This window comes from Malurus melanocephalus, unplaced genomic scaffold (assembly GCF_030028575.1).
Source record: "Malurus melanocephalus ecotype Western Australia unplaced genomic scaffold, MMel_1.1 scaffold_157, whole genome shotgun sequence".
NCBI classification, from domain to species: Eukaryota; Metazoa; Chordata; class Aves; order Passeriformes; family Maluridae; genus Malurus; species Malurus melanocephalus.
In genome coordinates, this window is record NW_026623389.1 from 1,060,259 (window position 1) to 1,078,839 (window position 18,581).

The following is an 18,581-nucleotide window of genomic DNA, read 5'->3' on the forward strand; positions in this document are numbered from 1 at the left end:
GCTACACTCTGTCAATGCCAGACCATTTGAGAAAAATTTATTAAAATGCAGAACTGATGTTTTGCTGCAAGGAAATCCATTTTCAAATKGTGTAAAAACTGAAATAAAAAAAGTTTCCTAAAAATCTCTTCTTGGGGAGGGCATTTCAACTACTTGCATACAAAATTAATCACCAGGGTAAGGTGGTGGCCATGTGTTTAATTCTGGGTTGTAGCTGGGCAGCAGCTAAAGAGATGGAGGAGATCTGTGAGGTGAAGCACGTGGAGTGAAAAAAAATTGGAAAGCTTTCATGTGTTGTCTAGRATTTCCAGCAACTGTCAGAAACCCAGGGAAAATTCTTTCTTCCCCACATCTTTTCCAGCTCTAATCACTGAGGAGAGTAGATGTGCTTACTGTGTAAAATAAATGGGAAGGAGAAGACTCTTGGGAGTCTTCCACCTTTTCCAGGATTTTATTCCAAAGTCTTGGGTGTGTAGTGACCTGGAGAAGGGGCTGTGGGTTCCATTTGGAACATGTGRAAGGGAAGCAGTGGTTTCACTCGGTGTCTGTCTGGTATCTGGTAGTTGAAAGGTCCTCAGTAAATCTTGTCCAAACAGATTTTGCAGCTTTTGTGAGTGCTGCTTGTTTCATCTAGTTATAGTTTTCTTACCTTTGGATTTTTCTCCCTAATTTTGCAAGTTCCTTGATGTGACCATAATAAAAAGACAAGTGAACTGAGCAGTCACAAACATTATTTCAGCTGTAAACCATTCTCCTTTCTCCTACKTGAAAAAGAAGTCTGCATTAAAAAAAACTGAAATGTTAATGCAGAGGATCTGTAATTTTTGACATACATATTACTGCAGGATTTCTTGCACTCATCTCTGCCATTTGTGATACTAGAATATTTAAGTGTCATGGGAAAACCCCACCCAAGGATGGCCTTGATGGCATTACATTTACAAGCTTTTATCATGTGCCTCCTCTCTCTTCTCTTGCTTTTCTCCTCCGGTGCTCCCATGGACATTCAAGTATTGACAGTGAATGGCAACCTCCAGCCCGGTGCCTCTGACCCTGCTCTGCCATAGTGGTGGCTGCCCTCCCCTTTTTGTTTCCTGCTTTCCTAAGTCTCTGGTCAGCTGTTTGCAGAAAGCAAAGTGAATCCTGGAATTATAGACTCAGGAGATGGCTTCCCCACAGACTGGGTTATCTGTTCTGTGACCCTGCAGTCACAGGACYCTGTACACAAGTACAGAGAAATCATCTTCTGTAGGCTATTCTGGATGAATTTCAATCAATTTTAAGACAAACCCAGGCAATATAATTTTCTGGTTCAATTTGTAATACATAAATTTGTAAAGACGTTTACATTTTCTTGCATGTGTATCATTTTATTGTAGGTATTTTAAATAGGAGCAATTTAATTCTATTGAGGAGAGTTAAAAATTTTATTTCATACTTTAAGGATAGGATGTTGGGGGTTTTTAACTAAAAAACAAAAAAAGGATTAATGCGAATCTACATTCTTTGACAGTCCTTTGAAGAAATAAGTTTATAATGTGAAGGTAATGGAGGATGTGCTACTTTTTTAGGCCGTACTTAATTGGGATGCCTCCTAGGATTTTAGCCTAATGGTGGCAAATGGTTATAACTGCTACTCAAACAGGACAGCATTAGCATAAATTGCTTTTAATGTGATTATATTCATCCAAGGTTGAGCAGCTAAGTGATGCTTAGCCAGGTGTTAAATAGGTATGACTATCTAAGGTTTAGTCAATGACTGTAGACTTTTGCCAATTAAGGAGAGTAAAAGAGCAAATAAAAATTAAATTCCCTTCTACTTAGCACCTTACATTGTCTTTTCAGCTCTCAAAATCATTTTTTAAAATGTCTTTCTCTAGTCCTGTATTCTTTTAAAATAAATTGCTGCTAARTTTTTAACTGTTCAGCAGAAACAGTCTTACCCACTCTTGCGCAAAATAATTCTTACCTATTTTTCTGTTTTTCTAGCTTTAGTCCAGAATACGGTTTTATAAACAGTTCCTATAACAGGAAAGCTATTAATGGATCATGTAGTACATATGTAAATAATTTTTAAAATTTCAAAATTACCCTCTATGCAATACCCMTTCTCTATAATCCAGTATCAGCAGAAATGATTGCACTTGTGTTATAAAGTTTCAAGAGTATTCACCTTTTTTGGCAATATCATTCTCCCACTAAACACTTTCCTGCTTTGCCCACTGACATGAAATGAAATGTTACCAGGAGCTGTTATTCAGATCCCACAGATTTTATGTGTGCACACCCTACCAAGACAGAGACTCATCCAGCTGGATGAGATGTGATCTGTTAACCCTGTGCCAGCTCTCTATCCAGCCATGGGCTTTGTAATCGTTTTTTCTTTTTTTGCCCGTTTTCCCAGCAGGTTGTAAAGACAGGGGAGTGGTTAAGAGGAGGCATTTGCCCTTTTTTGTAAATTTCTATTGCAAACACGTTACTCAGCACTTCTTCATTATCAAGGGCCTGTTGCACATAAATCTCACTTAAATGTTAACCAGCTTCAAGTGAGCTACAGTCAAATGAAGTTTATAGATGAAGCAACCCAGAAGGGATCYGAAGTCGAAGAAGAATCAGTGACTGGTCTTCTAGCTTGCTTGAGAGTGAACGCTTTGGACAAACAAGAAGCTATTCCATTGTGGTCCATCTAGGGAAACACAAATMTTTTCCTAAGTTTTACTTTGTTACTGTTGCTGTAGGAAGCAGATACTCTGAAATCCTCAGAAAGCTGTACATTTCTTCTCCAAGAGGAACAGTGGAGCTCTGTTCTCCGAATGCCTGGAAATGCCCGAGGCAAGGCTGCAAGGCTCCCGCTGGCAGCGCAGGAGCCAACTGGGAGATACCCCCAGCTCCAGGTCCTGGCTGCTGGGCTGCCATGCAGGGCCACTCATGCAAGCACACGGGCATCTAGGGGACTTCCATGAGTTAATGACATCAGTGGTATTGTTTGTGCACTGCAGAACRGGGAAGGATGGTTTGTGTGCTAATTTTGATTGATGATTTGAAAACAGATGGTGCTGGCAGGATTGAGCGTGATGCGGTACCACAGTTTAGAGGAATTCACATTTCATATTTTGTCTTGGTAGATGCAGGCCCTGATCATCTAAAGGTTTATGTATATTCACAACCCATGAATGTAATTAACTGATTAATTTTGTTCAAGCTGTTCAGGTACTTAAAGTGAAACACTCACAATGGTGCGTGAGTATGCAACACCACCACAAGGGTTTTATTAGCTCTCAATACATGAAACTGATGTACTGGCTGGTGTTTCATTTTCTTCTGTAATGGTGCAATACAGCCTTGTTTATGATTGCACATCATTACAAGCAGAAATATTTACAGAAACTGCAGGACCAAGTGCTGGAGAGGCTCAACTCAAGCCTTACATGCAGCACTGCAGGGCTGAGCCAGCACTTGTGGAGCAGAGGCGTGGGCCAGGTGCTCCTGGCAGCTCCTTCCCAGTGCCCACCAGAACCCTGTGGRTGGGAAGTGGCATTCCTGGAACTTTTACAAGGTGACTGAATGTGAGTGGCATTTCACTGAACAAAGATGAAACTTTCCTYACAGCCTCATGGGCTTTCCTGGAGCCTTCACAGCAAACAGAGGGGTGTCATTGTTTCTTCAGCAAGAACTTTGAGGCTGGGGATGGAGGGATTGAGGAGCCCTGCCAAGAACTTGGAGGTGCTGATGGATGAAAGCAGTTACTTGCAGCCCAGCCCAGAAAGCCAACCATGCTCTGGGCTGCATCTAAAGAAACAGTCTCAAGTTGAGGGAGGTGACTCTCCCCCTTTGCTCCAGGCTCATGAGACCACACTTGGAGTATTCAGCTYTGGAGTCCTCAGCCCAGGRAAGACATGGACCTGTGGCATAAGGGCCAGAGGAGGGCTRTGAAGATGATCAGAGTGGAACATCTCTGCTGTGAGGGTAGGCTGAGAGAGCTGGGTTTGTTCAGCCTGAAAAAGAGGTCTCTTGGTGTTATAACTCATCCCTGAAGAAAGGGTAGCTGAGGTTCTTGTTAATAGATGAATGGGTGAATGAGAGYGAAAGGGCACTGAATGACTGGTGTTTTACAAAGGTTAGAAAATAWCACTTAGGAAGATATGTAAGGGAAAGCAAGAAAGCAAGCAGGCAAGGAAGAAAGAAAAAAGAGGAAGGATGGATAAGAGTAGATAATGGRGAGTAAAGATTTCACCACACATAGATCCAGCAACAAAACTTGATAGTTGCARTTTTGATATCCATTGATCAATGTGATGGTCACAGTCTTGATCCATCAAGAGGAACCCCCAAAACAAAAAGTTCCGTGGGTTAATACACATTCAGGTTTAGATGAAAATGCCCAGGTACCTCCCCTGACGGAGAGTTTTACACTGTCTGATGCAACACTGTGGATCATGGCCAGTCCTCTCATGGAAGGCCTCAATAATGAGTCTTAGGTACTTTGGGGTTTTTTTAGCAGGGCCTGTTGTGATAGGACAAGGGATAATGATTTTAAACTAAAAGAGGGTCAATTCAGACTAGACATAAGGAAGACATTTTTTGTGATGAAGGTGGTAAAATCCTGAACAGGTTGCCCAGAGAGGTGATAGGTGTCCCATCTGTGGAAACATTCAAGGTCAGGTTGGATGGGACTCTGAGCAACCTGTTCTAGCTGAAGGTGTCCCTTCACACTGCAGGAGCACTGGACTTTCTTCCAAATCCTCCCATCTCTTTGCATTCAAACCATTAAAAAAGAAGTCCTGCAGTCCATGGAGGAGAGCATTAGGTAGCCTGTATACAGGGTTGCTACCAGCTCCATCAGAAAAACATGTTGCATTTTGAGTAACATCTTTGTGGATATCATCTTCCCTTTGACAAATGCAGAGCACATCTATCTTATCAGGACTTTTGTCCTTCTCAGGGTTGCAGGCCCTTCTTGCAGGGACCACAGGGTTGCAGGCCCTTCTTTGGCAGGGCTAAAGTGGCAGATGAGCCTCCTTGTCACCTGCAGTGTCTCACTGCAGACACTGCATCTGTAACATCCATCAGACTCCCCTCTGCTCTTGCCACAGATTTTACCTTTCAGAGTGGTTACTGGGCTGGCTCTGCATGGTGGCTCATTCATTTGGCTGCCATTACCCTTCCAGAAACAGAGAAATGTTCRTACTGGAAAGTGGGCAGGCTCATTACTGTCAGCAGTACCCTCCACATTGCTCTGTTTGTTCAGAAGAGTAAATTTAGAYTTGATGGAAAACCTCAATGCTCAACAGGCCACCCCCAGTCAACCTCTCAGCCTTTAAAACGCTGTTGAAAATACTTCTATCAAAGATGTTTCCTTCCCACKTACAGGGCACAATTATCAATTGTGTTCCTTTAAAGCCAAAATCTTTGATCATGACAGAATTCAGTCTTTAGTTTAACAGCATTTTAATTGYTTGACTTATTTTTTTCTCCACAGTCCTTTGAGTTCTACCTTCACTGGGACATGCTGACTAAACACATTTAGTTCTACCTTACAGATTCCCTTAGGGCTGAAAGTCCTTGTAGCTGAGCTTGGATCTCAGATAGACTCTCTTCAAGGTGAGATTTACTGTGGCCTCAGGGGTTGTCCCATGTAGCAGGAACTTGGCAGCACAGTGAAGATGCCCTGCCTGATGTGGTCTCCTACAGCAAAGMAATGTAGTTCATTGAGGAAGTAAATTGCCAGAGCATTGCCAGGGCATTATGAGAGCTACTCATCAAAGGCTGGACCACAGTTTCTTGGGTCATTACAGATGGATTTTGCTGGCAATGTGTTATGTGCKCCAAGCCCTTATGACTGGCTTTGGTGGCTTTGTCCCATCTTCGCTCTTACTGACAGTRAAATAAGGTGCTAACAGATATCTGCATGGCTGATAGAAAGGGCTGCTTATCTTCTGGGTGTGTGCAACTCCTCAAAGKTGCTGGCCTTATAATTGGAAATCCTGGTATTGCACAGCCTCCTCAGGATGTGCAGATTTCTATTTATTCCAACAGACTTCTGTGCAGTGCCAGCAGCTTGGCAAAACAACACAGGATGTTCTTCCTGGGATCATCTCGTAAAGGAATGCATAAATCACTTGTTTACAAGTCCTTGAAGGAATAGCATTGATCTGAGGTAGCTGCTTGTAAATGGCAATAAATAACCATGTAATGGTCACATAGTTACCATGTAATGGTCACATAGATGACTTTCAGTGTTATTTTAACGCAAACACAGGTTTCAGCTACTATGTCTGCCCTCTGAAACAATGGACCTTGATTCAGTATAAAGTGTGCACAGCACTCTGCTTTTTAATGCTGTGTCTTTGCTACCTGTAAGTGATGGTCACTGCCTGCAAGCTTTTCCTGTATGTAAAGTGGGGGGAAGTCTTATCMAAGTTATGGTAGAAAATCCATGCCTGGAAATGCCATGTCTGTTAAGTGAATTATGTTTTTGTATTGCAGTTAAAATACTTAGAGGGGAAGGAATTTGGACTCAAAAATGTGGCGTTGGTAACTTAGTACATTTAAAAGATGGCAGCTGAAGCCAAGCCCACAGAAAACAAAATCTGAAATGCTTAGAATTTTTGGAAATTCCTCACCTACAGCTCTCATACCAGGCAAAGTCTTGTCAGAGCTCAGGATATTATATATGGGACTTYGTGAACCTGAGCATTTCTAGAGACTTGCCCTGCATTTCAGTATTGCTGAAAGTTTATTTCAAAAGGCAAAAGTCTCAAACATTTTTTTATGTGGCACCTAGTTTCATTTTTTTMCCCCACAGCTGCCAACTTTTCATAGGCTACAGGTATGCCTACCCATTTTCATGGAGTCCAGTTGGGAATCTTCAGCTTGCTTTTGAAGCATTAAGCTAGGAGGAAACCATTCTAAAGCAGGGCTTGGCACATGTCCAGATGAGCCAAAAGCATCGGTCTTTCACCAGGAGCAAGATTCCAGCTGAAAGACAGTATCTCTCTGACCTTGCAGTGCAGAAAAAGAGAACAATGTGCCAAAAGGCCAAGGGACTTGGGGTCAGACTGGAGCKGGGAAACCCTGGGGTACCTTGTGTAGTAAACAACACCTTCCTGGGTTATTGCTTTGTGATTTTTCCTGCAGGTCCCTATCAGCTGGGTTAAAYATTGTCCCTCCCCAGGATGCCCATGTCTTACATGCTGACAGGGCAGTGCTGCAGCCAGCAAGAGCCAGTGCAGCCCATGGGCTGCATTCCCTATGCAGGAAGGGTTGAGGTGGCAGCACATTGCACATGCTGCCCCACTGCCTCCTGTCCCGGCTGTGCCCTGATGTGTGCCATTGCAGGTTGGGGTGCAATGAGATGGAGAGGGGYCTCCAGCTTCAACTTGTTTCTGCATGGTTCTGTCATGGGGAATTGCTTCCAAATCTCATCCCTGTAGTTTTGCGTGGCTTGGSTTTCTTTAAATATTATTCATCAGGCTTCAGGTTACAAAACAATTCGATGGAACAATCACCTGTACCTGTTACTGAGCATCTCTTACATTTCAAGGGCTAATTAAGGATAAAGTCTGCTGTTCAATTAGATACAGATACAGTATTTAACTGTGGGATAGTGTCTGTATCCCTTACAGAGCTGGAAGGCCAGCAATCTATCTCTGGTAGTCTCTGATTCTCCCTGGATAGCTGGACAGCTTCGGTAGAAAATTCTTCAATTCACTGGGCATCTAAAGTGAATAAAAAAATTGTCTATCCATGCTGCATTAAACACTGCTTGGAATATCTACAGACTTTTATATACAGAAAAACTTTAGTTTAGGTCTGGGGCTTAGGAATATCCCTCCTACCTCTTCACCACTTAGAGTCTTGCTGGCAATTATTTACGTGTAAAGCAGAAAGGCACTGAAGAGAGTTTTCAGGCATTAGAGGCTGGAGCAAAGCCCCAGAGAAGTCTGAAGGAGGCAAGAGGGTCACAAAGTAGGAATGAGCTGTGGTTGYGTGGAGGACATGAAAAAGCAAAGGTGCAAGACCAGTAAAGAGAGGGTCTGGTATAGCAAAGATGGCAACTGGGCAAAGCCAGGCTTCTTCCTGGCTCAGTATGTGTCACTTTGACTGTTTCAGAAGAGCTCCAACTCTTAAGCAGCCTGAGAACAAATAAACCTAGTCCTGACACTTCCTTCATCCATGCTAGAAAGCTATACTGTGCTGTGGTGACTAGTACAAAAATCTCTTTAGTAGGGCAGCTTTATTTAACATTCGAAAAAATAAGGTCAGAAATTTAGGGCAATTAGTGTGAGCAAAGCTCAGCAGGTTCACATCTCCCTTATGCAACCAGATCTCTAATTACTATCTGCATATTTTAAACACTTTATACAGTCCTTTGAAATATTTTTCTCTGACTACAGTCTTGTATGCTGTTTCTTTTTTTTTTAGCAGTTAAAAGCCGCAGATGTTTTTTGTCTTAATATGTATTCTCTCCCTACTTTGTCTTCAGTAACATATTTGACTAAATTTTGCTGTTTATTTACAATTGCATTTAGAATTACGGTTTGTAGCTTGAGTAAGTTGCATGGTTAGGAAACCATAATGAGCTTTTGAATTGTACAGATCAATCACCAGACTTTCTACATGTGTTTCATGGGTAAGCAATTTACCACATTTGTAGACCTGCTTTGTCAAAGGCATGTGTTCTACACCTTGAAAGCTGAGGCATACACCTGTTAAACCAAAGCAGGACTTGCAGGTTTGGAAATACTACTGATTCTAATGCTGTAAAATTTGTTTTGCATGTTTCTAATGTGTCCAYTTATCTTTTTTACAGAGACTTTGCTTATGTGGCAAGAGACAAAGACACAAGAATTCTGAAATGTCATGTGTTTCGATGTGACACACCTGCAAAAGCCATTGCTACAAGTTTACACGAAATCTGCTCAAAGGCAAGTGGATTTAAAGTCAAATGCATTTGTGTGTTCAGAGGTCCCTGCACCTTTTACATATAAACAGCAGTTGTACATAGTGTTAGTTTAGTTTACATTACTGACGACAGGAAACAGAGAATTTGTAAGGGAAAGGACACAAATGGATGGGAATTATGGGAGGGTGAGGATGATATGTGCTTTTGATTTGACAAGTGTGTATAGAGACTGAAGGCTTTCCTGAATAATAAGAAGCTGCAGGTTTGAAATGGAAAAAGAACACAGAGGTTCAATTAATAATAAACAATGATGTTAAACTCCATAAATAAATCAGACCTTGTTTGAATTGTGTTATTCAATATTATTATCCTGCAGGACATAAGAGGAAAATAGTTGCTAACTATATTTTAAAAAAACATGGATAAGAAGGGGTTTAAGGTACTTTGGTTACATACACTAAAGGATCTTCATTCCTTCTTTGATAGTGTTGTCCTTAATGCTGGAAAAGACTGTTCTTTTCAGTCATTCTACCTTACAGATTTGACACCACTCCTTGGTCATTAATTTTGATTTTCTTGGATGACCAGTTCATGAGTGTCCCTGCACAGTCATTTCATGCAGCAGTAACAATACAGCACATCCTTTACAGCAGGCAATCTGATTGAAACGCTTTATAAAGAGGAAGTTAAACGAATCCACTTGAAATTCTTATTTTTTATTGAGCTCTGGGGATCTGAGACTGCAGTTCCCATTTTAAAAATATTATGCTGCTTGTTTTGATTTTCTTTAAAACACGTTAGTTGGCTTCACAAGAAAAGTGGGCTGTGAAGATGAGAAACCTTATCAGTTACCCCTGTGTAATTTGTCTCACCTCCTGAGTCACAGCTCTTCTGGAAATGCTACTTAGGAAACCTTCAGGTTTTAAAATTCTGCTGTGTGACTGTCAGTTTCTTTTTACACATTAGTGAATGGAATCAGTGATGACAAACCCTCCTCTGTAGTCAGTTGTATAGTCTAAAWTTTTTTCATTTTTGCAACACTGCAGACGTGGTACTGAACTTGTTTGTGGTGTTTCATGCAAGCAACGTGAGCCTTTACACAATGTGCATTACTGTAACCCTCAGGGCAGCAGAGTTGCGCCTGAGACAGAAGGTAACCCAGCAACTGTGCAAAGCTTGGCAGAYTTGTCCAGGTTTTGGGTGCCAGAGGAAGTGCCAGTGGCAAGGAACTCAGATTGACCAAGGAACTGCAGGCTTTGCTTGGTGAACTTCAGCACCAGCATTGCAGCAGTGGCTGACTGGAGACCTGTATGTTCTTCCTAGTTCTCTTCCAACTCTCCAATGCACACAGATGTYTCCAGCAAGTCTAGCAGGGAAAAATGTGCTACACAGGCCCTATCACTGCTGCTTTTATCCAGTAAGGTCAACATCAAGTAAATGCCATCATAGCTTTACACAGGAATTTCAGAAAGGGCGTATAGCTGTTACATAAGTATCTATGACATAAAACTTCCRACATTAATTTTGGATAAGAGAACAACTAGGCATTTAAAACCATAGCTGACAGTAACACAGTTAATTCAGCAATAGATGTAATCCTGATTTGGGGAAGCACTTGGCTTTTGCTGACATGCTGTATCTSTTTTCTGAGTCAGGGTTTCTTCCTAAACTAGTGTGTATAATTTTTCATCAGAGGGGTCAGGAATATCCCCATGTGTCCCTGCAACAGAAAATACTTTCAGAATATAAAACCTAGAAAAAAAAAAAGAGGGGGGAGAGGAGAGAAATTTGCTAGAAGCATTTTCAGACCAAGTGTAATCTGCTGTATCACCAGTTATCTTTACAGCTGAATTACAGTGGTCATAAAATAAAGATGCAGATAGCTAGGATTCATATATGAGCTCTAGAAAACCTCTATTAGCTTCTCTGGGTCCTTTCTCAGTCATGTATTTGTAGGGAATAGCTATCCTAAACAGTTATTTAAAGTGTGTTTTTTCCTCTTTTGCTAGTACTACACATTTTGGAGGAAGAACAAATTGTATTTTGGATGGGATTTTTAATTCCAGAGTAAACATTAAAATGGAGGGGRAAATTATACACAGCAGAAGATAGCTCAGAGAGCAATGGAAATAATGAACACTCTTCTCTGTGTGTTAAATATTTATGTTTCTTGCTTTATTATTCTTCACTATGATTTTGCTGTTGATAAAAATGACCAGGTGTTTTTCTTCCTCAATCTCTCTTTCATTTAGGCTTGAACACCATTTAAATTTTTTATGTAGTTAAGGAATGGTGAATAMATGGAGTAAAACTAAAGTTGTTATTTAAAAAGAATAATCTGCTTAGTCATGTAGCTTCYAACTTATTTCAGATTCAGAAACTCAGGTTGTAAGAGGAGTAAATTTGTAGCTGCTGCTGTACTCTATTTTTTTTTAAATGCTGTATTATCACCATCTTCTTCAGATTATGGCTGAACGGAAGAATGCTAAAGCTATGGCTTGCAGCTCATTGCAAGACAGGACAAATGTCACCCTTGAAGTTCCTCTGCAAGGTACTGTGTGTTACAGCTAGTATCCTCAGGATGGTCCTATTTCAGATAAGTTTTTTGCAGCTTTTGACCAAAATGGAGCATATTGGGTGGAGAAATCACAAGTGTAATCCTGCCTTGTATCTGACTGATTGTAATCTGTTCCTGTATTACTTCAAGTATTTTTCTTGGTTATTTTGACTCCTGTTCAGTTGCATCAACTCGTGCTTTTCCTCTTCTGTTTTGGAATGCAAGTGTTGCAAACCCAGTCTTACTTATTTGTGGCTACTCAGAATRTTGTCTTTTTCAAATCAAAATACCTCCTGACTTGAAACTGCATGAGTTGGCCAAATCTTCCTTAAAACCAGAATATATTCCATTTAGTCACTTGGATTCAGAAGAGCCATAGGAGTACCCTTCCTATGTTTCAACATCTATTGTAGCAACTTCTGAGGCAAGGGTGCAAGTGGGTTGCCATCCAGCTGAAGAGYCTTTTGTACACTGCTGAATGGTAGAAGGAAGTTGCCTTTGAATGCTGTTATTAGTCATATTTTAGGAGCTGCTGTTTTGAAAGTATTCCAGGAGAACAAATATACTTTTTGTTAGCTTTACAGCAAATTATATGCTTCTAGATTCACCAGCTTGTACTGAATGTCTTGCTCCTAATCCATCAACTTGTGCAATGGTCTGTGTAATGTGTACTGTTCAGGCAATAGTATTGATTGCCTTAAGACTGTTTAACACATTAGTGAGGATGGTATTAAAAACAGATTCCAGATTTTACATAGTTAYTGTAGTGAAATTTAAGTCTATGTATCTCAGAGAGCCATTCATCTATATTTTCTGAGTTTTAATATGCCAGCAACATAATGTGATCTTATTCTTGGCATAGACCAACAATTCCTTTAGAAATTATTGAAGTTKGTTCTTTTTAGGAGTAAAAATTAGTTTTAATTAATGCAATACCTTCAGAATACAAATAATGGGTAAACAGTTTTATGTTATTGATGAAATAAAAATRTTTTTTCCTGCTGTGAATGCTGATTAACAGAAATTTACTTTTGTTCCCATGTAGTAGATTTCCCAACACCAAAGACAGAATTGGTGCAGAAGTTCCACGTCCAGTACCTGGGCATGCTCCCTGTAGCTAAACCTGTGGGTATGTAACATTTATATGTTCCAAAGTACCTTCCTTACACTAACGGCTCTTGAGCTATCAGTGCATGACTTTTGAAGGGTAGCAACTCTTCTGTTTCAGTCATATAAATCAGGCATGAAGACATTTAATGTTCAGGGCATCATATGAACATGTGTTTTGCAAACAGGGTATTTTGGGAGCTGCCAAGAAGGCAAAGTTTCTTGCTACAGATTTCTCTGAATATAAGCTCTGCTACTAATGAAAGAGCCCTAGAGAACTGAAACGGTACAGAAGCTAAACAAGATCTTATCCTGTTTTTTATAAGCCAGAGGCATTTGTTTTGGTTTTCCAGGTGGAGAATACTGCTTTCCTTAATCAAATCGGTTTTAGTAAGGAATCCAAAACAACCTGGTTTTGAAACTGCTGTGTGAAGATAAAAAATCTGTTATTTTTTACATATACTATTTTTCACTATTACATTTTCTTCTCTTTTAGGAATGGACACTCTGAATAGTGCCATTGAAAGTTTAATGGCTTCCTCTAGCAAAGATGACTGGATGCCAGTTACCATGAATGTTGCTGATGCTACTGTCACAGTCATCAATGAAAGAGTAAGGCAGACTGTGYTGATTAAAACACATTTAACATAATATGAATGTTAAAAACTAGGAACACAGAAATGCTAGTAGGGTTAATTTAAACCAAAATTAATTTGTTCATTTTGTATTTTATTTCTTTCCAGAATCTGCAGGCTCTTACACTGCTCATATCAGCTTCAGTTTTCTTTATCCTTCCAAGCATGTTCTCAGAAAACAAATTATTATAAGTATCATTAGACACTTAAATTCAGTGTTTTTCCTTCTAGGATTTTTGGGCCTAATATGTTGTAGGTTAAGCCCTAAGTAGCAATCYTAAATTCCAAACTGCATTTGCCTTATTCTTGGTATGGAAGGTGAGAGTAATATTMAAATCTGTGTTACAGAGGAAAATGWAAAGCATTTTCCATAGAGTTTAATATAGTGAAGCCTACTAATGCAGTCTTTTATGTAAGTCTTTTGATGAGGTACTAAACCAACATCTCTGTAACAYAGCAGTGATAGGGAAGCATGTTTTGGAGTCATTATAGCCATGTTRTTTTGTTGCTTCACAAAACAAGCAACTTTTAAAATGTACAGCATGCTCCATGGTAATGCTCAAAGGCTTGGTTTTCTGGTGACAGCCTGGAAGGGGAGATCCAGCCCAGGCCTGAGCACTCTTGGTTCATGCAGAGACACAAGAATTAAGACACAAGAATATTAAAATACTATATCAGTATGTCCTCCCATTTAATTAAAATTGAAAGCTCCTCAGAATATCCAATATTAGTAATCAATCCTTTGATTCATAACCAGAATGAAGAGGAAGTCATGGTGGAATGTCGTGTGCGGTTCCTGTCCTTCATGGGAGTTGGCAAAGACATCCACACGTTCGCTTTCATTATGGACACAGGGAACCAGCATTTTGAGTGCCATGTTTTTTGGTGTGAACCAAATGCAGGCAATGTATCAGAAGCTGTTCAGGCTGCTTGTATGGTAAGTGACATTCTTCAAAGGCATCTAATAGCACTTAAGATTTTCGCTACCTCCATAAATTATCATCTTTTCAAATTTGCAGTTATATTAATTTCAAGACAGAGAAAAGAAAGATAAAAGTAGGAATCTACAATCGATAACTTAATAAATTAAAATCCAAACATTTTAAAGTTTTAAGTGTCAGCTTAGTGAACAATGCCCCTTTAATAAATTTTTCTCCTAACCCCTGCAACATCTGCGTCAATTAGAAATCTTTTCTTTCACTATGCAGGTTATCTAGTGCTGGAAAAACATTTTGCTTGGAATTGTGTTATAAAATCCAGTGGTAATACAGTGAAAATAATYCTTGTTCAAGTGTAGTTGAACCCAGAAAACTTATTTTTCAGTTTTCAAATGGGTATTTATATGATTTAGTATCTGTTGTGTGCTAATGAACACTTTCTGCCCAAACATTGATAGACCAATATCCCATTAACTTCAGCTGAGCTTTTTGTCACAGCCAAAACAGAGGTTTGCCTATATATAATGAGAAAATACTAAGAGTGTATTTAAAATGGTCTGGGAAGTTATTTGATACAGTGATGATTGCAGAATGCCTTTGCTTTGTTGCAGTTACGGTATCAGAAGTGCTTAGTAGCCAGACCTCCTTCACAGAAAGTTCGGCCGCCCCCACCTCCCGCAGACTCGGTGACCAGAAGAGTTACAACCAACGTAAAAAGAGGAGTCTTGTCTCTCATTGACACTTTGAAACAGAAACGTCCRGTCACCGAGATGCCATAGCTGCAGAAGAGAGTGGATTCTCCTGACATTTGACTGCAGATAACAGTAGCTATACTGAGGAAAAYGAACAGACAATGTCTGACCTTCCATTTCAATTGCTGATGCTTGRTCTTCAGAGAATTTACCCCTATTGAAACAATGTTAGACAAGCATGTTCTCTCGTTCTTGCCACCATCGTGTGATATGAAAAGAAGCATGAATAATTTTTTGGCTGTCAATGAGTTACATCATGGGCAATGGAAGGTCTGTTCRATTGTAAATACAGGAACATTACCTAAACTCACACAAAAAAGAGAATATGGCCACGTCCCTCCCAGTGAACTCATGCTAAAGTCCTTGGAGTGAATGATGCCTGAGTTAAGTTTCACCTTCTTCAGCTGGATTTGTCACAAACCAATCTTAAATCCTATAGCACTTTGCTCTGTTTTCAACACTGGAATAGGTACCAAGTATTAGCTACCATTGAATTACTGTAGATTAAATACCAAGTTTTATTTTTTACAGAACTACACCTGTTAGTTTTAAATTGATTGTCAGCATTGGTCTAGCAACTACTTTAACATCTCCCTGACATGCTTTTGAATCATAGTGTCATTATGTCATCTTCTGGTTACACATTATGGTCTTACAGAAGTATTGTTTAAACCAAACCAATGATGAAAACTCCAGAAGTGTTTTCAGTAACTGAGTTGCAGGGTGATCCACTGAAGATTTTCAGCTTTAAACGTATAAATTCAACTGCTGGCTGTTAAATTTATTCTCCTAAATCTATCATTAATTCATAAAAAATACTGTTTTTCATGGAGGGCTCAAACCAATCAGGAATAAGAAAGAAGTAGTTAGTGATTTTATTGTCTTACAACGGTTCTAGAGACTAAACTATTCCATACCTTTTCTACACAAGTGTTTGATGAACACTTCAGTGTTCACTTCAGTGTTCACTTCAGTTCAGTGTCTGGTTGCGTAATTCCCCCTTCCCCTTGGAGTTTGTTGCTGAATACTGAGCATGCCAGAAGAAGAACAATTACATTTCTTGCTATTTACAAAATTTTGTGAAATTTATTTTACTTTTARTACTCTTCTAACAAAATAAGAAGAGAGTTTGTTTTTTAACAAGATAGTGTTTCAGGTAGTACAAYTGGATTTCAATGCTTTTGCTCCAACGATTTCATCAAATTGTTTTGCTTTACACAGCTGTAGACCCTTGSAAATCAATCCAGCCTTGCCCTCAAAATTATACCTCAGGCTAATTTTGAAATGCAGTCATGCATCTTCAGTCTCTCCCTTTTCCATCTTGTGTCTAAACCTGCAGATTGGTACAAATTTTGGAAATGAAACATTAAATATGTTTAACTAGTGTTAAAAATGTTTTGCCTCTATTTATAGCTAGGTTCCAAACTATAATTGTCTCCCAAGTCTGCAAATCTTGTCACACTCAAATGATAAAGGAGCACTGGCAAAGCTGCTGTTACGGTAACTCTTTTTTTATTTTACTATGCAAGAGACGGTTATAAACAAACTATTTTCTTTTTTATTTCCTTGGTTGAAAAAATTAATGAGAACACCTGGCTGTAAGACTAACTTGCGAACACAACAGGAAAAGAATGATGATTCAAGAAATTTCTGCATTGAAAAATGCAGAAAAATCATTACTAAACTCTGCATGATATATGAGCAAGTTYCAGGTGAAAGCTGGCTATGCAACTACTGTAACTAAATTTAGCTTTCTACAGTACCCTCTGAAGAGCTGATCCTCTACGGATTTCAGATCTCTTCATGACCATGATTCTGCACCTCAGGCACTGAAGCAACTGTTTACCCTTTCAAGCCTCACGCTCTTGCCACCTCCTTTGCACCGCCTCAACTGCCTGTACAGCTGGAGAAGCTGCTTATGCTGAGTACACAGGGAGAGCTGGAGSGGAGGGGATGCAGACAAACCCACACCCTTTAGCAGTACCAGTGGTTTAACTGACCATGGAGCCAGATCACAAAGCATAGGGATGGCAGCTTGCATATAGCTTCTATAGTTTACAGTGTTGATCCCAGTCACCTCTGTTAGGAGCAGTGTGAAAACTCATTTTCTATCAGAGAAGCACAGAACTGCTTGGTTTGGAAGAGACSTTATAAGGTCATCTAGTTCCAAACYCCTGTCAGGGGGGTACTTTTCASTAGATGAAGTTGCCTATCCAACTGGCCTTGAACATTYCCAGGAATGACTGCTCTTAAACTGTGGTGGCTAACACCGTACCCTTAGGTAGGATTGTGAAGTTAAGAGAAGTTTCTTTGTTCATCATTGTGCTGGTGATTCACATTTTATTTTATTTTAAATTAAATACTTTGGCAGTGTCTTTTCAACTTCCAGCAAACAGCACCGTGATTTGGATTGGCAACTGTTGTACAGCAGTGAATTAATTTTAAACAGTATAATTAAATTTTGTCATTGCATCTGCAGTGCTGATTCTCCCCAAGAGAGATCCAGACTCTTTAACTAAACCAGCACTTAGCAAACAGCAGTGTAAAGGTTCTACATCTGTGTTGTCAAGGCTATGACATCTATCTGGTTATCTTTCATTAGCAATGTATGCAGCTGCAGGAAGGGCTGAGAAGACAGAAAGGTATTTGAAAAGCTGTACATCACCTGCCAGTATGTGTTTTAAGAGGTTTATATCTGTTAACAAAATGTTGTTGATTTTACAAATATTTATGTAGTGTGCTTGAGGATCTGACTATATGTGGCCTTTTTGCTTCAGTAGAGCTCCTTATTCTCAAAAAAATTTAAGATAGACCCAGGTGTTTGCAGAATCAGAGCCTAATATTGCAAAGCCTGTTTTCTTTTGTTTAAAGATATATTCAGACACTCTTTTACTATAGCCAAAAGAGTATGTATGGAGTGTGTGTGATTGAGCAAGTGCAAACTGTTCTAGTTGATGTTACAGCAACCCTTCAGTTATCTATGCATTTTTTATAATACCTAGTGATTCTGTAGGCCTGCAGCCATGTTCACTATGCCTTGTATGTCTGATGCCATATTCTAACTTAACTTGTTAAATACAGCTTAAATATTTTTATTTTATTTATTCTATTTTTACTGAAATATCCTGCATTATTATGTTGATGTATTGTCTTTACTGGATGTACTCTTGTAACATTCTCCACTCTGTATACTATAGGTTGCCTAAAAAAAGGCAGGCTTTGTAATTATTTGTAGTCACATTTTTATTGAAGTCTGTAGAAGAATCATGTAAAACAAAGCTAATTTCTTCTTTTTTTTTAATGCAAGTATTAAGTTAGAGGTAAGTATCACGTGCCAGTCAGTCATGTCATTAACACACTCCCTTGCAGAAGCAAGGAGATTTATATTCACAGTCAATGACTAACAGATAAAGGCCTTTCTTTTGGAATCTGTAGTCCTGGTTGTAGGTTTTATTTAAGCCACTTACTGTTTCATTTAAAGGGGAGCAAGGAAGTGTGYGAGGTACAAGGCTACAGAGGTCACCTACACAGGGTGTTTAACTAGGAATAACAAAAATAGCATGGAATGGTATAAAATCCATTCACAGTAAAATGAGGTTTGGTGATACACTTCCTGTGCAGAGTCATCTGTACCTACAGAAATAATATACCCTTTCATGACAGAGGAACAAATATTATGGACTATCT

The 18,581-nt window shown here is 39.5% G+C and overlaps 1 protein-coding gene across 10 annotated transcripts in view; it reads left to right on the plus strand.

Moving 5' to 3' along the window:
- The window catches only part of APBB2 (amyloid beta precursor protein binding family B member 2), a 161,977-nt gene extending 146,147 nt beyond the window's left edge, over positions 1 to 15,830 (plus strand). For 8 of the 10 annotated variants that reach the window (XM_057371769.1, XM_057371764.1, XM_057371772.1 and 5 more), the window contains 6 exons: positions 8,813 to 8,927; positions 11,369 to 11,456; positions 12,508 to 12,591; positions 13,066 to 13,181; positions 13,962 to 14,141; positions 14,754 to 15,830. In XM_057371769.1, the coding sequence (XP_057227752.1) occupies positions 8,813 to 8,927; positions 11,369 to 11,456; positions 12,508 to 12,591; positions 13,066 to 13,181; positions 13,962 to 14,141; positions 14,754 to 14,921 (751 nt within the window). In that variant the 3' untranslated portion in view covers positions 14,922 to 15,830. The remainder of the gene's footprint in view (positions 1 to 8,812; positions 8,928 to 11,368; positions 11,457 to 12,507; positions 12,592 to 13,065; positions 13,182 to 13,961; positions 14,142 to 14,753) is intronic. The other 2 variants (XM_057371774.1, XM_057371767.1) reach the window with 1 other exon arrangement.
- The last annotated feature ends 2,751 nt before the right edge of the window (positions 15,831 to 18,581 follow it).